Source organism: Podarcis bocagei (genome assembly GCF_964188305.1).
Source record: "Podarcis bocagei genome assembly, chromosome: 13".
Classification (NCBI taxonomy): Eukaryota; Metazoa; Chordata; class Lepidosauria; order Squamata; family Lacertidae; genus Podarcis; species Podarcis bocagei.
In genome coordinates, this window is record NC_138138.1 from 1,840,315 (window position 1) to 1,861,359 (window position 21,045).

Sequence of the window (21,045 nt, forward strand, 5' to 3'; positions counted from 1 at the left end):
GTGGCTGCTCTGTCTCTGAATGCACATTCAGCGCTGCAAATAATTCTACCATTACGATTTTTCAGAGTATATAAAAATGGCCGACCAGTATGTGCCAGTCCCCGGAGGAACGAATAATAACAATTATGCCAACGTAGAATTAATTGTGGATATTTCAAAAAGGATTCCAGTGCAGGTAAGGTCTGAAATGCTCTATCGGCCTCTTTCCTGTTCCGGAGAACAAGACAACAGAACAGTTTTGGTTTGGCGGCTTTGAGGATCAGTTGTTTACAACAGGTTTGTAGCTCTTGAGCTTGCTTCCTTGGAGTGCTTTCCGCAGCCTTTTGTGTTTGGATCCTCCGTCTGTCTGCCATGAAACCTCCATGCAATGCAAAGGATTCCTGGGGACAGATAGAGAGACTCTGCTGGCTCAGGCAGCAGGTGCTCTGGGTGGGGAATGGCAATAAGGTGGCTCTGTGACCCTCTGCACTCTCAACCAGTTTCCCTCCTCGGAATTAAAGCCCTTGGAAAGCCCTTGGAAAGCAATTTAAGCAGTATTCTGGGAACTGTAGTTTGCTAAGGGTGCTGAGAGTTGTCAGGAGACCCCTGTTCTCCTTCCAGAGCTGCAGTTTCTAGAGTGGTTTAATAGTCAATCCCGCTTCACAGAGAACTCGGGATTTGTAGCTCCGGGAGAGAATGCACCCATAACAAACTACATCTCCCAGACTTCTTTGGGGGAAGCCAGGACTGTTTAGAGTGGTATCCCGCTGCTTTAAATGCATGGTGTGAAGGTGGCCGAAGCTCCTCTACTCCCCTTAGGGAGTTCTCTGCTATACGCCTCTCTTGTAGTCTTTGGGCTCTGTAGGGCAGATCTTGAGTCCAAGCAGCTGTTTATGGATCTGAAGTCTGTTTCTTAAATGCTTTCGTTGCAGGCTGTTTGGGCTGGTTGGGGACACGCATCGGAAAATCCAAAACTTCCAGAATTTCTTCACAAACACGGCATTGCTTTCCTAGGTAGGCATTCTTTCGTGCAGGGGTCCCTACTATTTTGACAGTGGGCACAACAGCGTCTCCTAAGATTCGTTTGGAGGAAAAATGGGGGTGGGGTGGCTTTTGAAGGTACAATCTTTTTTGCCGGGTGTATTTGGGGACAGGGTAGGTGTTTTGCTTGTTTTATGAGATGTGTTTTTGCCAATTTCTCCTCCTGTGAATTGATATTTTGTGGTGTGCATGGCAGAATATTAGATTTCCAAAACACTGACATGGGGAGCTGGCTCAGTGTCTTTGAAATGCACGCTGCTGTGTACCTGTTAATACGGCTGATTTCAAGGTTGTTTATGCACTGAGAGATTGCTCTGTGTGTGTCCACATGGATACCAAAATAGACAATTGTCTGCTGTGGTAAATTGCAAAACCGGGGCCACAAGACGAGCACCGGCTCCTCCTGTGTTATATCCTGTATAGCACTACAGACTGTAAGCTGCCTGGGGCAGGGACCTGTCCTCTTGCATGTTGGTGGCACTGTTAAATGGGCAGATGCAGGATGAGTCGTGTGCCAACCTGCCTGTTGGAACAGGAGCACTGATGGAGTTTCTGTGGTGCAGAAACTAAAAACAAGCAGCGTGCGGAGCAGGTGTAAGCAAGGGAGCTCTGCTGAGCTTCTTGTGGGGCCTCTCCTGGCTGCTTCCTTACGCTCTTCCAATCCTGCCTACAAACGGACGGGCTCTCATGCTGTTGTGCGAGGGGACCATCCGTCCCGTTGGGCCTTGCCCAAGTAAGTACAGTTCTTGGTGGTTTCTTCCTGCACTTACCCCAGGACGACTTGTTCTGTTTTGCCAGGCCCGCCCAGTGAAGCCATGTGGGCTCTGGGGGACAAAGTGGCTTCCACCATTGTGGCCCAGACGGTCCATATCCCCACATTGCCTTGGAGTGGAAGTGGTAAGAGAACGTGTGCGCTCTGACCCTGCCTAGCTCAGGCTTCTGGTTGGTGCTCCCCAACAATTGCAGGCCTCCCCTGATCCCAGCTTCACTCTACACATGCCCAGAGGGGATGGGACAGAGTGGAGGCTCAGGGCTCAAGGAGCACGGCAGAAACCAAGGCCTGTTTTTGTGAAATGGAGCCTCTCTCACATTTTGTCGCCCTCCTACCTACCTCTGCAGTGTTTGACATGAGCTGAGGAAGATTAAGTCTCCATTTGTATCTTGTCCAGCATTCTGTTCTCACACTGGCCAACCAGATACAACAACAACAACAACAACAACAACAACAACAACAACAACAACAACAACAACAACAACAACAACACCACTTCACCCATCTGGCTGGGTTTCCCCAGCCATTCTCAATGGAAAACCAACAAGCAGAACCCAAACACAAGAGCAACTCTCCTGTGGTTTCAGCAGCCATGAATTTGTCCAATTTCCTGGGCTGGTGACCATCTCACTGCCTCCTGCGGGAGTGAGTTCCATAGTTCAACTCTGCGCTGCATGAAGAGGTCATTTCTTTGGTCCTCTCCCAATCTTTCAACATTCAGCTTCGCTGGACATCCATGAGTTCCAGTGCTTGGAAAGAGGGAGAGAATACTCCTCATGATCGCTATGTGTTACTTCCAGGACTCGAAGCCTCTGAATTCCAGCGGCTGGGGAGCAACCAAGGGAGAGGGCTGCTCCTGGGCTCAGGTTCTGCTTCTGGGCTTCGCTGGGGCATCTAGTTGGCAAGGATGAGATCAGGATGCTGGGCTTGATGCCCCCCCCCCAGCCTGATCCAGCAGGGCTTTGCTTACATGCGCTGCCTGGAGGTGATGGACAGGCCCCTGTGGGATGCCGGTCCGGATAGGCCTCTGGTCGGATCCAGCCCGGCTGTTCTTACATCCCTGTGGCCATCACTCTGAGGCTTCTTGATGTGAATGTTTCCAGGTTTGGTTGCTGAGTGGATAGAGGACGAGAAGGAGCAGCCAAGAACCATCACTGTCCCCCTGGAGACCTTTTGGCAGGGCTGCGTCAGGGATCAGGATGAAGGCCTGGAGGTAACACAGGTTCAGAGGGGACTTTGGACTTCAGAGCAGGGGTGGCTGACCTGTGGCCCTGCCAGGGCCAGACTAGGACAGAAAATGCCACCCAACTCCTCCTCACTCTGCCACCACCTAAGGCAACTTGAGGCAGCCGGGGGAAGCCCTGAGGGTGGCGGGGGAGGGAGCAGGGGGGTGGCGACTGTGGAGGAAGAGGCGCAGGAGGCAGCAAGCGGCTCTGGAGGTCAGATCTGCTGCTCCTCCAGCAAGCAAGCCCTGAGCCCAGCGGATGCTGCCTGACTGGGAATCACCCCCTGAAATTGATGGACGGTGGATTCAGGAGAGTCCAAAGAAAGGCCTGAGCAAAACCCCCAGCAGAATTTCCTCCCAAGGCACATTCCAGCTGCAAAAGGGGGGTTTTCCTCAGGGCCACAACACACCTGGAAAGGGTTGCATTCTCCACACACAGCTTCCTTCTCAAAAAGAAACATTATCAGCCTTGAAGAAATCCTGTGCAATTTAACAGCCACATTGCAGGAAGAATTTGCAACCAAGGCTTTTCCCATCAGCCCTTACTAAGTGAGAGAAGCTGAGACAACCAAGTTTCTCCCTTTCCCACCAAATTTTTAAGCCTTGGGGTTCAGGGCTGAATTTTGATCTGCAGTTCAACCCTGAAACATGACACATTGAGGAGGAGTGGGGCAGCATTTGTATCGGGCAAAGGTGGTAACTCCCTGGGGGGCAGCCAGCGGCCTTGTTACTTAAGGAGCCCATAGCTCTGTGTGTGTGTAGCTGGGCACTTTTCATGGGGTGAATCAGCCACCATTTTGTACTGAGGGAAGTCTAGGCTGTCCACACTTAGCCTGAGAGAAGCACAGGCCTTGGCCTCCCAGAGAAGATGGTTCGCTCCGTAGTCCGGGGCTGCGATTAGTGGAGAATGGTCCTTTAGCTCTTTGCCATCTGACTCTTATTTTCCTTTCCTTTTTCTGAAATTTCCTTTCTCTCAGGCTTCCGAGAGAATTGGCTACCCTGTGATGATCAAGGCTTCAGAGGGAGGGGGTGGCAAAGGAATCCGGATAGTGGAAGCAGCAGAAGAGTTTCCCACCCGCTTCAGACAGGTGAAAGCTGCCGTGGTGGATTTATTATTAATTTACCCCGCCCTTTTCTCCACTTAACAATTAAATGTTTAATTGTTTGTTTACGGTTAACTCGTTATGTTAATGTGGCATTTCTGTATTAATTAATTTAATTTCATAGAATGTATACGCCACTTGATTGTAAAACAAACAAACAAACAAACCATCAAATCAGTTTGCAAAGAGAGTTAATAAAATTATAAGTAAAAACAATTCTTTGATGTTCAAAAGATAAAATCAGCAATAAACTGCAATAAATGAATAAAAAATACATCAACATTCCACATATCTAGGTAGGCTTGTCTAAACAATAATGTTTTTAGCTGGTGCCAAAAAGAGTGCCTGGTGTAAATAGGCAGGGGGTTCCAGAGTGCAGGTGCTGCCACACTAAAATTTCCATTTTATAATCTTATAATCCATGCAAGTGCCACTTCAGAACATTTGCAACTATCTGAGGTTTTGCTTCATGTATGAAAAGTTTCCATAGCCAAGGACAAAGTATATTGACTGCTAGGCTTCCTTTTGGAAGTTGAGGCCGGGGTATGTTTCAAATACACTAAAATGAAATTCAGATGCTGCTCTTTGCCGCGGGTGCAGAGAACCTCAAGTCTAGGAGCTGAATATGGCTCTACATTGAGTCCTCTCTGCCTGGCCCTCGGGACTCCCCCCAAGTCTCATTTCTCCACTCCCTCCTTGAGGGCTTTGGCTGGGTGTATCCTGGAACCATGACAGTGCCTCTTGAGGAGAGCTGTGTGGCGCTTGTGTGGCTTGCAGGTAGTCCACTGTGCAATGGGAAAAGCCCCCCCCCAAGGCTCCACCCACTCTGGCCTCCTGCCCCGCCCACAGCTGGTATGTGGCCCTCAGAAAGTTCTGTTCATGAGGGAATGCGGCCCTCAAGCTGAAAAAGGTTTTCCGGCCCTGCCTCCCAAAAGCTGCACAACAGAGAATCCTTAAACCTTTGGCTTCTTCAGAATATCTGAAAATGTGTTCACATTTATTAAAATTGGCAGATCTGTACTTTGGGCTTTCCTGTGGGGAAAAAATGGGCTTTTTCTCCCAATGCTGAATCCAGATTAAACACATGGGTTGTTTTAATGTGTTCATAACAAACAGCACAAATGTTGCTTCCAGCATTGCCGCCTGCCGTGGAGTTTGCCCTTGGAGAGGCATAAATCATTAACAGATGTGAATCAGTCTGTGACGTCTGCATTCCTTTAAGGCAGGAGTTTTCAGTAGGGTGCAACTTTGACGATTTGAAAAACCACTTTGGTTGACTAAAAAACGCCTCTGATAAACTGAGCAGCATTTATTGTGTTTGTTATTAACATGAACATGGCTTAGAAAGGACGCTCCCTGTTCACTGCTGCACAGGGCGGGTGCCGCTCCTAAGCTGCTGCAGTATATATGTTGCAACAATTTATTTCTTAGTGTTTGGGTTTTATCACATGCACATTCAACTCACTGGCCTCATACAACTACCTGGTGTATATGCAGTCCTATGCATATTTACTCAGAAGTAAATTCCATTAAATTCAGTGGAGCTTACTCCCAAGCAAGCACCCTGGAAATGGTTTGTTCAGGTGACGACTCACATTATCAGGCCAGCTCTCCAGGGTGAAATCTCTGTTGTGAAACCCCTGTGCCCAGCAGAAGCATCCTGGCATCTGTCTGTACAGTGTGCTTTTGCGCCTCTGTGTTCTTTGAGTTTTGCTCCCTCCCCTGCCCTTTCATGATCTTCCTTACCTTATGGCCCACACAATTCAGCACCAGTAAACTGTCTCCAGAAGCCTCCCCCCCCCCCCCATTGAAGCTTCGAAACACCAAACTTTGGGTGTCTCATAGGCTTGTCCTGTCCTCCGCTCACATCCTTCCCCAGTCCCAACCTTGAGTAATGCTGCTCTGGAATGTACCAGGAAGGCCATAGCCAACATGACTTGGCCGCTGTGCTCCATGCTCTGGTAACTTCCAGACTGGCTTGTTGTAATGCATGCATCACTTTCTACAATTCAGAAACTCCCAACTGGCCCCAAAGGCAATGACCAGGTTATGGACTGCTTTGGATTGCTTTGTGTTAATTGGTGGGTTTTTTGTCACCCAGACCAATCTCACCTTCCCTCCTATCCAGCTGGTGTGGATTGTGTAGCATTGATTCCTGCACTGCGGGGCCTTGGACCAGATGACCCCTGAGGGTCCCTTCCAGCTCCACAATTCTATGATTCTGTGATTCTAGGTGCAGAGTGAGGCTCCAGGCTCTCCGATCTTTGTGATGAAGTTGTTGCAGCACGCCCGTCACCTTGAGGTCCAAGTCTTAGCAGATCAGTATGGGAACGCGGTTTCGTTGTTTAGCCGGGACTGCTCCATCCAAAGGAGGCACCAAAAGATTATTGAAGAAGCTCCAGCAACTGTAGCAGCAACGTCTGTGTTTGAATACATGGAACAGGTACACACACCTGAGTTTTCCAACAGGGTCATAGCTCTGTGGTAGACCACCTGCCTTGCATGCAGAAGGTCCCATGTTCCACCCCCAAGGATTCCCAGGTAGGGCTGAGAGAGACTCCCAGTCCGTGTCGACAGCACTAAGCTGGCTTGGGCCAATGTTCTGATATGGTAAAAGGCAGCTTTCTCTATTCTTATTTAAACTAGCCCTTTATCTGGGACCACAATAACTGGATTCTTATTCTACAGTAGCAGAGAGTGTCTGGTGCTTCTCAGGATTTTTTAGAAATAAAAGATGTTTTTTATAAAATGGATGGTGTAATTCATGAGTTTGGACCCATCATGCCAAAAACCAGGCAAAGTCACAGCAAACTCACATTTTGGTCTGCCATTCTGATTCAAAATGGCACCTGGCACCCAAGCGTTGACAGAGACCCCTGTCCCCATCTCCTTGTTTGCACGCACCAAAACAATAAGCAAACTGAACTGCAGCCACCATTCGCAAATCATGTTTTTCTGAGTTTTGCAATGCAGGTATACAGGCAACCCCTCATTTACATAGGTTCAATATGTGCGTGACTGTGCACACATGGATTGGGCAGAGGCAGAACAAGGTGTTTGCAGGCTTTTTCAGTGGTGTTTCAGATATGTGCAATTTCACTGACACATGTGGTTCCTTAGAACGTAACCCCCGTGTAAATGGCCTACGTATATTGCCTATATTGGGGAAAAATGCACATAGAAAATAACAAAGAAAAAGTTGATGCATTAGGGGAACTTGCTTGGGAAATTGTGCAGAGATGACATAACAAAAATTTATATACTGGGTGGAATGTGCACTAAAATGCATATATATTTTTTGTGGTGACTTCCCTTTCCCACAGGCCCACATCCCTGTTTTTCATTTTATTATTTATTTCCCTTGATAGACTGCCTCTTCTCCAAAGACCTCCTCATGGTTCCCTTTGGCCCTCTTCCTCCTCCCCCTCCTTCCTTCACACTCACAACCACCCTGTGCTGTAGATCAGGCTGAGACCAGGGCCACCCATAGTACTTTGGGGGTGAGTGTGGATTTGAACTTGTGTCTTCCTAGTCCCTGCCCCAACACTCCAATTGCAGCACCACACTGGTCCTTGTCCCGTGTTCAAATCTCACCTTCACCGCAAACTATTTTGTTTCTTTACTTGCTGAATATATTCCTTATTCTTCAAAATTCAGTTATCCAAAGCAGCCAATATATCAGAATGCAAGAAAAATTAAAGTCAAAGTTTCAGATAATGTAGAAGCGTGCACTTCTCTGAATGAATTGTTCCTGTCACTCTCCCAAGGCATTGCGTGTTTTATGGAGGCTTATTTTGCATGGCTGCTTTTTTCCACAGTGCGCTGTACGACTTGCCAAAATAGTGGGATACGTGAGTGCGGGAACGGTGGAATACCTCTACAGTGAAGATGGCAGCTTCCACTTCCTGGAGCTGAATCCACGCCTGCAGGTGGAACACCCTTGCACCGAGATGATTGCTGATGTTAACTTGCCTGCTGCCCAGCTTCAGGTAATTCAGATACTACTAAATGGGGTTTTTGTCCCGTGGCCCTCCCCAGCCAGCATGGCCAGTGGTCAGGAATGATGGGTGTTGTAGTTCCAGCAACATCTGGAGGACCACAGGGGACCCATCCCTGTTCTCTAGGACTAGTGGGAAGCAGGCTCTTTGCAGGGACCTAGAAATTTCTACACCTGGTGTTGTTCTCATACCACCAAAAGTCAGTCTCTTTAAGGTCTTTTTCATTGTAGTAATTTATTTATTGCATTTTTATCCTATCTTTTCCTCCATGGTGCTCCAGGGTGCAATATGTTCTCCCTCTTCACGTTTATTCCCCCAAACAACCCTCCTTTACCTATCCAGTGAAGTAGGTGAGGCAGAGAGGCAGTGATTCAGTGACTGGCACAAGGTCACACCCAGTGAGCCTCATGGGCAAGGAGGGTCCAGCACGCCAGCCACACTGGCTCTCCAGTTGCAGTAAAGAATGTAGGAAGAGCCCTGCTGGATCCGGCCAAGCGCCCATCTAATCCAGCAACCTCCTTCCCACAGTGACTGGCCAGGTGCCTGCATTTAGCTCTTCTCCATAAAAATGTAGCAGAGAAAATAACCGGAGACTGAAGTGAGCTTGCAGACCCTGGTTAAGAGGGGAACCTGATTAGTGCTAAACATGATTAAGACCTGGCGCACATGTACTCTTCAACTGTGGATGAGCGCATGGGAGCCTGTAAGAGAGAGAAAAAAGGAGTATGGGATTTTTACAAGCCGCTACTAATCTCTTAGCTGCGGTTGAGACTATGGGTTCATCCACACTCCCACTTGCTTTCTAGGCACAGGTCCGAGCAGTTACCCCCTTTCCCTGCTCCTTTCCCATGGAAAACCCATTCTTTAGTGCTAAATTAGAGCAAACATCAATCTGGAGAAAACCCGAATTTCACTTTGCTCTGATTGAGCACCAAAAAGCAGTTTTCTCTGGGGGGAAGCAGAGGGAAAAGAGGAAATGTGAATAAGCCTTTAAGGGTTATCTGCATTCACTTGGCAGTTTATTTCATTTTCCTGTTGTTTCCCTAATTGTTAAGTTCTGGTTTATATTTGAGCTTTCACGTGATGTAAAAAACACTTCCTGAAATATAGTGGAATATAGCACAAGTTTAGCACTTGTTTCCATGTTATTTGCAAATAGATTTATTTTCTGGAAGCAAATATCATGGAAATGAGTGCTAAATGTACACCATATTACCAGAAGTAGTTTTATGTTATCTGAAAACTCAAATAGAATGCAGAAATTAACAGTCAGGGAAATGTCAAGAAAACAGAATAAACTGCCATGGAATGCAGCCAATATCTTGCCATGTGTTCTGATGCAAAGAAGATAACTGCATCCCATGAAATAAAATGTTTGTAAAAGCATCTGGAAAGGACCCTGAAAGGTCCAAGGAATTCTGTTTCCTTTTGCCCCTTCTTTTCTCTTCCTCCTCTCAGATTGCCATGGGTGTTCCTTTGCACAGACTGAAGGACATCCGAGCCCTCTATGGAGAACCCCCCTGGGGGGATTCTCCCATTGCCTTTGAGAGCCCCAGCAATGTGCCCGTCCCCAGGGGCCACGTGATTGCAGCACGGATCACCAGTGAAAATCCTGATGAGGTCAGTCATGGAGACTCAAACTGTCCTTACCTGTAAGGAGAGGGAGAGGGGATGCAGAGAGAGCTTGGGTCCACATTGCAAGCGTGTGGGATGTGATCAGATGCTTGGAAGCTGTGGCTGGATGGTTACGTGGGAGCTGGTTGAAGTTAAATCCTTCGAAGACAGAGGTTCTCTGGCTGGGACGGAGCGATATGGGATTGAGGGGGCAACTCCCATCTCTTGCGGGGGTGCAATTAGTGCCAGCACCGTCCGTTAAGAGTTTGGGTGTAATCTTCGATACCTCCCTCTCCATGGAGGCGCAGATTGCAGCTATAACAAAGGTGGCATTTTTTCATCTCCGCCAAGCTAAGCAGTTGGCTCCTTACCTCTCTCGCCCTGACCTAGCCACTCTGATCCATGCGACGGTCACCTCCAGACTGGATTATTGTAACTCGCTCTACGTGGGGCTGCCCTTGAGACTGACCCAGAAACTCCAGCGGGTGCAGAATGCCGCAGCGAGACTCCTTACGGGGTCTTCGCTGCGGGATCACATTCATCCGGTGCTATACCAGCTGCACTGGCTACCGGTGGAGTACAGGATCAGGTTTAAGGAGCTGGTTTTAACCTTTAAAGCCCTATACGGCCTAGGACCCTCGTACCTACGGGACCGCCTCTCCTGGTATGCCCCACAGAGAAACTTACGGTCCTCAAATAAAAACATCTTGAAGGTCCCAGGCCACAGAGAGGTTAGGCTGGCCTCAACTAGAGCCAGGGCTTTTTCGGCTGAGGCTCCAACCTGGTGGAACGCTCTGTCACAAGAGACTAGGGCCCTGCAGGACTTGACATCTTTCCGCAGGGCCTGCAAGACAGAGCTGTTCCACCAGGCCTTTGGTCAGGGCGCAGCCTGACTCCCTCCTTTGGCAATCTTTACAATACTTTAGTTTATGGTTGCCATCAATTTTGATTTTAATTAATTCTTATGATGTTTTTATAATGTTGCACTATTTTAGTGTTGTTAGCCGCCCTGAGCCTGGCTTCGGCTGGGGAGGGCGGGATATAAATAAAATTATTATTATTATTATTATTATTATTATTATTATTATTATTATTATTATCATCAAGCAGTGTCAAACTTCTGTGCAACAGGAGTTCACAAATTGCCTATTGTTTATTTATTTAATTTTTTTGGACCCCAGCTTTCCACCTAAGGTTCTGTTATGCTGCTTACAATCTAAAAATGAAATAAAAGCACAATCCAGCAACCATTAAATATGAACATATAACAATGAAGTTTATTATTACCGTAAATATTATTATTCAAGATGAAGCAGCAAGGACTAGCAGCCGCAATAAAACACAATTAAGTCCAGGATTGCTTGGAGAAGATCTTGCAGGAACTCAGATGACCCTGCAAGAGCGCCCCCCCCTTAATGAGGGCACTGCCTGGGCCTTGCCCCTTCAAGCAAGATGGGGAGCATCAAAGTGGACACAAAAAGAGCTTTTAAGCTTTCCACCTTGCTTGGATTTAACTTGTGGAATTTCAATCATGTTCTACCACATATGGTTGAAATAATTCAAGTTAAGAGTGCCTATGATACGATCACACTGTAGTAAAGACCTGGGGACATGTAGTAAAGACCTGGGGCTTTAGCCCACATCCGGTTTTTCTTAGTACCGGTCAGGTAACACCATCTATGCTTTTCAGTGACTCTGCTGTCTCATGTTTACCATTTTTGTGGCAAGCTGCCTTTTGAGACCTCACTTAAAAGTCGGCGGGGAAATAAGGCAAAAGTGTAAACGCACGTTCTCCCCCCCCCCCCACTTTCCTGCTCCCCATGTCTCTCTTTTGCACCTTGCAGGGCTTCAAGCCAAGCTCTGGCACCGTGCAGGAGCTGAATTTCCGCAGCAACAAGAATGTCTGGGGGTACTTCAGTGTGGCAGCCACTGGCGGCTTGCATGAATTTGCTGACTCTCAGTTTGGACACTGTTTCTCCTGGGGAGAGAACCGAGAGGAAGCCATCTCGTGAGTATTTCACTGTCATCAACCTTAGTGGCCTTAAGGAGTTGGGAGCAGGTTACCTGCGAGATCACCTTGCCCTGCATATGCTCACTTGACTGCTTTGAGCTTCAGAATGGGCACCCTTGGAGGTGCCACATAACATTTGTTCCACATTGTGGCCGCACCACACTTTGGAACTCCCTGCCTATAGATACCACTGTGAATCTATGCAGTGAATAGATATTCACTGTATTCTTTTTCACACCTGCGAGAACCACTTTTGTTTAGGCAAGCCTGCCCAGATACACTGAATGTTGGCATGTTGTTTTAATCTGATTTTAGCTTATCACTGAGGTTAATTATTATTTGAATGTTTTAAATAGCCAGTGGCGTAGCGTGGGGGGTGCAGGGGCGGCCGGCCGCACCAGGCGCAACATCTGGGGGTTAGGGTTAGGGGGCGCAAATCCACAGGTTAGGGGGTGCAAATCCACGGGTTAGGGGGCGCAAATTACTTGCCTTGCCCCGGGTGCTGACAACCCACGCTACGCCACTGTAAATAGCTGCTTTTAACTGTTGCTGAACTACAACTCCCATCATCCCTGGCCTTTGGCCATGCTTGCTTGGGCTGATGGGAGTTGTAGTTCAGCAACATCTGGAGGGCCAAAGCTACCCCACCCCTGCAGTAAGTTAAAACAAGAGCCATGATGTTGGGCTGTGAGCTTTCCCCCTCAAATGGCAGTCACCAAAGTGTATCTTGAGGATAAGGAATGTGATGGTAAACTTTTTAGATGATCAGACTGCAATCCTATCCACATCTGTTTGGGAGTAATCCCAACTGAGTGAATGCAAAGGGTTGCCCTGCAGATGTTATTAGGGAGAGGAGAGAAGGAGATGCAAGACTGCCTCTTTTCATACCAGCATTTCCAGTAACATCTACCGTAATTCCAAGCTGTGATTGGATGATACTTCAGAAAGGGCCTTGCTTCACCCCCTGATAAATCAAATTTCCAGCTATCTTTTTGAGAAAAGCAAATTTATTGTTGTATGCAGAGTCTAGATAAAAAATAAAAATAAAATCTCCTGAGGCAGATCTGTACCTTATTAAGAAGGGTTATCTTCTCAGAAACTTAGTAGTAGCTCTGAAGGAGCTGTCCATCCGTGGGGACTTCAGGACAACAGTCGAGTACCTGGTCAAGCTGCTGGAAACAGAGAGTTTCCAGGCCAACGAGACTGACACCAGCTGGCTAGATCACCTGATTGCAGAGAAAGTGCAGGTGAGCCGAGCTCCGGGTGCCAGTCATTTATACCATGCTTCTGAATATATACTGCATATTTTTTATTAACCTTTTGGGATTCAAAGATGTGAGCACCTTGGTCTGAATTCTTTCTTCTTATGAAGAAGTTGTCTGTCTATCAGTCTGCCTACATTATTTTCCCTTCAGGCAGAGAAGCCAGACACTATTCTGGGCGTGGTCTGTGGTGCTCTCAACGTGGCGGATGCTCTGTTCAGGACCTCTATGGATGACTTCCTGCATTCGCTTGAAAGGTAAAGCGCCACCTCAAGGAGTGTTGGGGTGTTACACCACTCAGCCGCATTTGAGAAACTCTTCCTACTCACCTGGGCTTTGGTCCTGACTTGCAGTCGCAAATTATGTTGCAGGGAGTGGCAGCATAGCTAAAGAGCAGCTGTCCGAGCATAGCAGCAAAGTATGTGTGTGTGGAATGCTTAGAGTATTCTAAAGGTGCTCTGCAGATCTGTCTTCAAAAGATTGTTCTGAAGAGTAACTGAAGGGCGGTGGAGAGGGCAGGAAGAGGATTGTAGGGCAATTTTTGTGCTAAGATGGGATTGTCTTCCAGGGGCCAAGTCCTACCAGCAGCCTCACTTTTGAACATTGTTGACGTTGAGCTTATTTACGAAGGCATGAAATACTCACTCAAGGTAATGCTTGCGAAAGGTTGATCCAAAGGGGAAGGCTCAGAGAGCCAGTTGATTGTCCCAGGCTCAGTCCGCAAAGACTACTCCAGTTAGGCTGGGGAAAGACTCCTGTCTGAAGCCCTGGAGAGCCCCTGCCAGCCAGTGCAGGCAACACTGGGCTACATGGACTTGACACAAGGCGGCTTCCCACCGGGAGTCTTGGTATGCAGGGTGCGGTTTGGGAACTTGATTGGAGAGCAGACTGTACCTGTTGCTTAGGGAGTAAGAAGATAATGAAGTTATTCATCATGGGACATACCGCATTTTTCGTCCCATAGGACGCTCCGTCCCATAGGACGCACCTAGTTTTTTTTTGGGGGGGGAAATAAAGGGGGGAAAATTTCCTTTATTTCCCCCCCAAAACCAGGTCGGGGAAACCAAACCAGGTCGGGGAACAGCAGCATGGGGGCGCTCCCCCTCCCCGCTGTCCCCCGAGCTTGTGGGGCTGGCCGATGTCTGCCCGAAGCGCAGGGCGCTCTGTTTCAGCACGCCCCGCGCTCTGTGCAGCAGGCTGCTATCCGCAGCCTAGGGAGCCCTGCGGGAACTCCCCCGGGCTCTCCAGGCTTGCTGATAGCTTCCTGAAGCCTGGAGAGCGAGAGGGGTCAGTGCGCACCGACCCCTCTCGCTCTCCAAGCTTCAGTGAAAGCCTGTATTCGTCCCATAGGATGCACACAGATTTCCCCTTCATTTTTGGAGGGGAAAAAGTGCATCCTATAGGGCAAAAAATACGGTAAATACAGGTGCCACTACCTGAACATAATCAGTCCTCAGGAAATGGTTTGTCATGAGAGTGTTTGTGTAACAAGTCAACATTTTCTATTGATTCCTAGGGGGAAATGTATAATGCTTTTCTGACCACGCAATTTTGTCCCCAAAATGACGAAAAGACCCAGGAAACCCCTCTGAAACCTTGCAAAAAGCAAACAAGGAAGGGAAAAGTGCTCTTATTTGCCCCATCTCTCCCCCTTCACCCCCACCATGGTTTCGGCAGAACAGCTGCTGCAGGCCAGCCAAACATGAACAGCAAGGCTTCCTTGAGGCAGCTGATCTACACGCAGGTCTGGCTGTTTGAATATCTGGATCTGCAGTGTGTATTGTGAGGTTGGAAGTGGGCAGGGTGATAGATGGGGTAACTTGGGGGTTTCCTTCCCACTCTGAGGGGAAGATGGGTAAAAAGGCTCCCGTTTTCTTTTTCTGGCGCTTGGGCAGGTTGCTCGCCAGTCGCTGTCTACCTACGTGATCATAATGAACAACACCCACATAGAGATCGACGTCCACAGGTTGAATGACGGGGGGCTCCTGCTCTCCTACGATGGCAACAGTTATACCACGTACATGAAGGAAGAAACAGACCGGTAAGTGGATTTCTGAGTGGCTGCTTCTTGCTCCTTTTGGAATCCAGTTCAAGGCTTAGCAAGGGAGAGAAGCTTTTCCAGGCAGCGGCTTTGTCTGGCCACACGTGCAGCAGCCGTTTGCTCACAATTAGGTCGCAGTTGCCTGTGATGGCATGGCTAGCAGCTTAGGCTGGGAGCTGCAGGCCAGGGCTGTGCATTTCACTTTGGCTGTCAGGTCCTGCAGTCAATTCCCAGACCAGATAAGACAAACCTTTAGAAGAGGGAGGAAAGATTAGCATAAAAGCAATAACAGCTCACATAGAAAAAGGGGGGAACTCTAAAGAAAAGCATAACAACTAGAGCTGCAGTGTTAAAGTTATAAGTAGCTAGATTAATCAACTAAATGGTGCCTCAATTAATTGGGCCGCAGATTTTATTTTTTTTACATGTGCAAATACTATTTTTAATACAACTATTTATTAAAACTGCTTATATGGTTGGCAGGTGGCAGTGATCTGTTTTAATCTGGTTTTTTGTCATAGCATAAATCTGAAGCAGAAAAAGCATGAGAGTTGGAAGGGACCCCCAGGGGTCATCTAGCCCAACCCCCGCAATGCAGGAATCACACCTAAAGAATCACTCACAGGTGGCCATCCAACCTCTGTTTCAAAACCTCCAAGGAAGGGAGAATCCTCCACCTTCTGAGCTTGGGAACTATTCTGTACATTCATTGGCAAATTAATCCCCCCCCCATTAAATTAGTTTAAATATTTAAAATGAATATATAACTTAAGATTTCTTGGACACAGCAACTGATGGAAAGACGCAATGGTAAAGGGACACCCTTCTCTCTGCAATGGGTAGCAGTTAACACCCTAAAAGCTAACCCCCCCCCGTCTCTTTTCGGCTCCAGATACCGCATCACCATTGGCAATAAAACCTGCAACTTTGAAAAGGAGAACGACCCAACCTTGCTCCGTTCTCCCTCTGCTGGGAAGCTCCTGCAGTACACGGTGGATGACGGGGGACACGTCTGTGTGGGCCACAGCTATGCGGAAATCGAGGTAGCCCTGGCCTTTGGCTGGCTGGGAAGCATTTCTGAGAATGCTCTGGAGCTGGCCTTCACAGCCACCGCATGGCAGGGGCAAACGGGAGCGTATTGGGCGCAATGAACTTTCAGCTGCAGAGTGGGTGGGGATGAGTGGATCATTTCTGGGGTGCCCCCTTTCCCTGGATGCCCCAAGCGCACACTTATTTTGCTTAAGGGCTAATCCAGCCCTGCGTGAATCCAGCTTTTATCCGAGGCCTGTCAGCAAGGGTGAGGAAGCCTCCTGTCACTCTCCAAACAGGTGATGAAGATGGTGGTGACCTTGGCAGTGGAGGAATCGGGCCTCATCCATTACGTGAAGCGGCCAGGTACATTGCTGGAGACGGGCTGCGTTGTGGCGAGGCTTGAGCTGGACAACCCCACCAAAGTCCACCTGGTAAGTGAGCCGAGGCTGATTGGGAAAGGAAGGTGTGTCTGGCTGGGCTCTCCTCCGCCTCTGCTCCGGCCTTCTGGATTCTAAAAGGATTTTCTCTGCTTTCTTCCTTCTTGTGCTGCCCTCCCCAATGTCTCCCCATCCCCACCTCCAGGCCCAGTTGTACACCGGGGGGCTGCCCACTCAACAGCCCCTGCCCATCCTCGGTGAGAAATTGCACCAGGTCTTCCACAACGTGCTGGAGAGCCTGATGAACGTCATGAATGGATATTGTTTGCCAGAGCCGTATTTCAGCACCAAAGTAAGGGGGTGGTGGTCTCCTTGTGTGCAAAGACCCTAGCTGGTTTTGCATGTGTGAGCTTTTGTAATATGATTTTTATTAAGATTAATCTAAAACAATACAAACAACAGATCTATCAGTCAAAGCCAAGTCCCACCCTCTCATGCCACTTGTCCTGCACAGAAAGCAAGGAGGTTGTGGGTTGCCCTAGAGGCCAACAAAGTCCCACAGGGACAGGAAGCCTTCTTCTAATCTCCTTCCTGCTGGGAGGAGCTAGGGGGTGGCAGGGCCGAGCGGAATAGGGCTCAACAGTTCCTGGCAGGAACAAGCCAGGGATCTTCCACAAGCAAAGCAAGTGGGGCCTCTTCTTTGTGCTTGGGAGATTCCCAGGCAAAGCTGGCTTTCATTGCGCCAGACAGTTTTCTCAGATGTGCAGAACTTCTCTTAATACAGTCATACCTCGGGATAAATACACTTCAGGTTGAGCGCTTTCGGGTTGTGCTCCGTGGCGACCCGGAAGTAACGGAGTGCGTTACTTCCGGGTTTCACCGCTCGTGCATGCACAGACGGTCAAAATGACGTCACTCGCAGGCGTGGAAGCGGCGAAACGCGACCCGTGCACGCGCAGACGCACTGTCGCGTCTTACGTTCTGTTCAGGATGCGAACGGGGCTCCAGAACGGATCCCGTTCACATCCCGAGGTACCACTGTACTTCCCTTGGGTTCCTTGGCAGTCCCCATACCAGTAGAGCCCCTCAGCACAAACTGCCGATGCCCCTGAACTTGCCTTTTCCCAAACTGAATCTGTGTCTTATTTGGGAGGTCCTTGTGTCCCTGATAATTTACTCCTTTTTGATGTTGTTGTTCAGCTCAAAGAATGGGTCTTCAAGCTGATGAAGACCCTCCGAGACCCCTCTCTTCCTCTCCTGGAGCTGCAGGAGATCATGACAAGCATTTCGGGCCGCATCCCGCCATCTGTGGAGAAGTCAATCCGGAAAGTGATGGCCCAGTATGCCAGCAACATCACCTCAGTGCTGTGCCAGTTCCCCAGCCAGCAAGTGAGGCCTGCAGTGGGGGGAGGGCAGGTGATGCCAGGAGGACTGGGGGTGGGCTGCCTTCAAAGAAATGCTGGGGAGGCCCAGGGGGGATCCTGAGAGAACTGGGGGTGTTCTTGAGCTTTGTGCAGAGTTTCCCCTCCCCTCCCTAGGTCTGTGTAACTGAAGTTACTGCTCTTCTCCAGTTGGCATGCAGGGGTCCTCCAGATTGTGATGTGTTAATATGCGACAGCAAAGGGGTCTAATGCAACCCTGGGCTGCATCCACAGAAGTCTAGTGTCCAGCTCAAGTCATTGTACAGCTCTATTCTGCCTTTGTCAGGCCCCACCTGGAATCTTTGTCCAGTTCTGGGTGTCACAATTTAAGACGGTTATGGACAAGCTGGAAGGTGTGCAGAGGAGGGCGACCAAGATGATCCAGGGTCTGGAAACCCAGCCTGATGAGGAACGGTTGAAGGAGCTGGGGATGTTTAGCCTGGGAAAGAGGAGACTGAGAGGGGACTTGGCCTTACTCTCAGTATAGGAGGGCGCTCATACAGAGGATAGAGTGAGCTTGATTTCTGCTGCTCTAGAGGGTAGGACATGAACCAATGGATTCAACTTTCTGATGGTAAGAGCTGTTCAGTAGTGGAGTGGACTCCCCAGAAGGCTCTCCTTCACTGGAGGTTGTTAAACAGAGGCTGGATGGCCATGTGTTGGGGGTTATTTTGCTGTGATTCCTGCATTGTTGGGAGTTGGACTGGATGACCCTTGAGGTCCCTTCCAGTCCTACAGTTCTTTGATTCTGTGAACATCCTCTGCTGCTCTGGAGAAAGAAGCATGGGCACAGAACTGAAGGTGCAGAAACAGGCAGCTCCCAAGTCATCTCCTCTAGTTTTTCTCCTTGCCCTCTCTTTCGTTCCTCTAAAAGACATGCTAGGGTCCATAAGCAGCTTCAGGGGAGAGGGCTCTTGCAGATGTCGTACAGGCATCTGCTTGGCCCCTGTGAGAACAGGAGGCTGGACTAGATGGGCCACTGGCTGGATCCAGCAGCCAGGCTCTTCGGATGTTCTTTTGCCTCCCAGATTGCCAGCATTCTGGACAGCCATGCAGCCACCCTGCAGCGGAAAGCTGACCGGGAGGTCTTCTTCCTCAACACCCAGAGCATCGTGCAGCTAGTTCAGAGGCAAGTTCAGGGGATGGGCACCCCGCCTTTCTCTTCACTTACATGCAGCATACATTCCCTACACCCAATGTGTGTGCTGGGTGTATAGTTTTTTTTCTGCTTTCCTAGCTGGGGCTGATTTGAGTTGTAGTCAAAAACATCTAGACAGCACCAGGTTGAGGAAGGCTGGTTTAATGAATATGCTGTGGCCTTGCCTAGAAGAAGGAGAGTTGCAGCAAACAGCCCATTGGGGCCTTTTCCTACATTATATATTTGAAAGTTGTTTCTTTCTTTAAGATTTCATAACTAAATTTTACATGGTGGCTCCTCAGTTCAAGAATCGGATTTTCATTTACATTGGGATACAGTCGGATACCATTTTGAATCAAGATTTGGTTTCTTAGAATTCCAGAGCAACACAGGGGACAAGGCTGTTAGTGATGGATATATATATATATAGAGAGAGAGAAAAGTTTTAAATCTCCAGTTCAACTTGCTCTAACCTGATACATAAATTATGTGCTTCCTTTTTTTAAAAAAAGTAAAACCTTCATACTTTTTCATCTACTCTATTCGAACAGCTGTGCTTCACAATTAAATTCCTCAAGCTAGTGACATGATATTTTTAGCTGAGAGCTGAAAGTACTTTACAAGAGGTGGCGTTGCTCATCCTACCAATGCCTGTTGTAAACATTAGAAACCTGCAAAGCCTATTTAACCAAAATCAGTGGGACAAAGCTATGTAGGTGCCCACCACGAGAAGCAAAGCCCCTCTGAACCCACCTTCAGCTCTCCAAAAGCTCTTGTCAACCCCAGCAAGAGAGGAATACATCTGTTCCCCTCGTTTAGGTATCGCAGTGGCATCCGAGGCCACATGAAATCAGTCGTGTTGGATCTCCTAAGGTGTTATTTGCAGGTGGAGACCCAGTTCCAGCAAGGTAGGCTCAACAACAGGTATGCCGCTCTTCGGTCATCACGGGAGTGAAAGAGGGAGACCAGATCTGACAAGCATCCCTTTTTATTTTCCCTTTTTGTCTCAGCTCACTATGACAAATGTGTGATCCACCTACGCGAGCAATACCTGCCCGACATGACCCCGGTTCTGGAATGCATTTTCTCCCATGCGCAGGTGGCAAAGAAGAATCTCCTGGTGACGATGTTGATTGTGAGTAGCAGGAGGAAGCTAAGAGCCAGGAGTCCTCTCAGAACAAGGAAGGGGCTTCCTGGGGAGCCACAGGTTTTTCTGTGTGTATCTGTGCAGCAGGTCTGTGGCCCCCAGGCCTGGTTGGACGGCAGCGTCCATCTTCCCTGGCCATCGGTCATTCTGACTGGGGCTGGTGGGAGTTGTTGATTGGCCACCTCTGGAGCAGCCCCCAGATTCACCATTCATTCAAAATTTTATTTGTATGATGCTTTTCCACAAAAATGAATCTTGCTCAAAGCAGCTTGCAACAAAGAAAACAGGAAGGCATTTAGAAATCAGCCACTGCAAGAGCAATTTCATTTCCCAATAGCATAACAGCAAATGTAACAGCATACAAAAGCGCCAACATTTCAATACCAATATAATAAGATTACACTAACAACATTGTGCCTCTTGGCAATAGCAAAAATAGCAAGGGAGCTGCTGGAAACCCCTCTTCCGAGATGTTGTTCCCCCTTCTGCTTTCAGCTTCAGAAGCCAGGCTCCCTATCCGCTGCTGGTTCCTTTCTACATTGGTTCAGGAAGAGACCATACAGTCTGGCATTTTTTACCTCCAGGATCACCTTTGTGGCCGAGACCACACCCTGACCGATGAGCTGATGGCCATTCTGAATGAGCTGACTCAGCTTAGCAAAACAGAGCACTCCAAAGTGGCCTTGAGGGCCAGGCAGGTCAGTGGGACTCCCGTGTTCTTCCTTCATTCCTGGAACTGCAGGCATTTTGTGCCAAGGCTTTGTGTTGCTGCCTAAGGGGAGAAGGTTCCAAACGGCCCCATGTCAAGCTTTGCATGCCCTGGAGGAGGGTTTGGGTTTCTCAAGGAATCTGAGGAGACCTTCCAGAGCACATGGCATGAATGG

At 48.6% G+C, this 21,045-nt stretch overlaps 1 protein-coding gene across 9 annotated transcripts in view; it reads left to right on the top strand.

The window, feature by feature from the left end:
* Positions 1 to 21,045, top strand: part of ACACB (acetyl-CoA carboxylase beta) — a 63,608-nt gene that overhangs the window by 19,517 nt on the left and 23,046 nt on the right. For all 9 annotated transcript variants that reach the window (XR_014001764.1, XR_014001765.1, XM_081168472.1 and 6 more), the window contains 21 exons: positions 66 to 175; positions 912 to 993; positions 1,819 to 1,917; positions 2,896 to 3,005; positions 3,995 to 4,105; positions 6,354 to 6,563; positions 7,939 to 8,109; positions 9,577 to 9,738; positions 11,577 to 11,740; positions 12,840 to 12,990; positions 13,159 to 13,262; positions 13,574 to 13,655; positions 14,901 to 15,046; positions 15,939 to 16,089; positions 16,375 to 16,509; positions 16,661 to 16,807; positions 17,656 to 17,844; positions 18,905 to 19,005; positions 19,834 to 19,922; positions 20,025 to 20,149; positions 20,746 to 20,859. Coding sequence is in view for 7 of the 9 variants with exons in the window: in XM_081168472.1 (XP_081024598.1) it covers positions 66 to 175; positions 912 to 993; positions 1,819 to 1,917; positions 2,896 to 3,005; positions 3,995 to 4,105; positions 6,354 to 6,563; positions 7,939 to 8,109; positions 9,577 to 9,738; positions 11,577 to 11,740; positions 12,840 to 12,990; positions 13,159 to 13,262; positions 13,574 to 13,655; positions 14,901 to 15,046; positions 15,939 to 16,089; positions 16,375 to 16,509; positions 16,661 to 16,807; positions 17,656 to 17,844; positions 18,905 to 19,005; positions 19,834 to 19,922; positions 20,025 to 20,149; positions 20,746 to 20,859 (2,753 nt within the window). In the remaining 2 variants the exon portion in view is untranslated. The remainder of the gene's footprint in view (positions 1 to 65; positions 176 to 911; positions 994 to 1,818; positions 1,918 to 2,895; positions 3,006 to 3,994; positions 4,106 to 6,353; positions 6,564 to 7,938; positions 8,110 to 9,576; positions 9,739 to 11,576; positions 11,741 to 12,839; positions 12,991 to 13,158; positions 13,263 to 13,573; positions 13,656 to 14,900; positions 15,047 to 15,938; positions 16,090 to 16,374; positions 16,510 to 16,660; positions 16,808 to 17,655; positions 17,845 to 18,904; positions 19,006 to 19,833; positions 19,923 to 20,024; positions 20,150 to 20,745; positions 20,860 to 21,045) is intronic.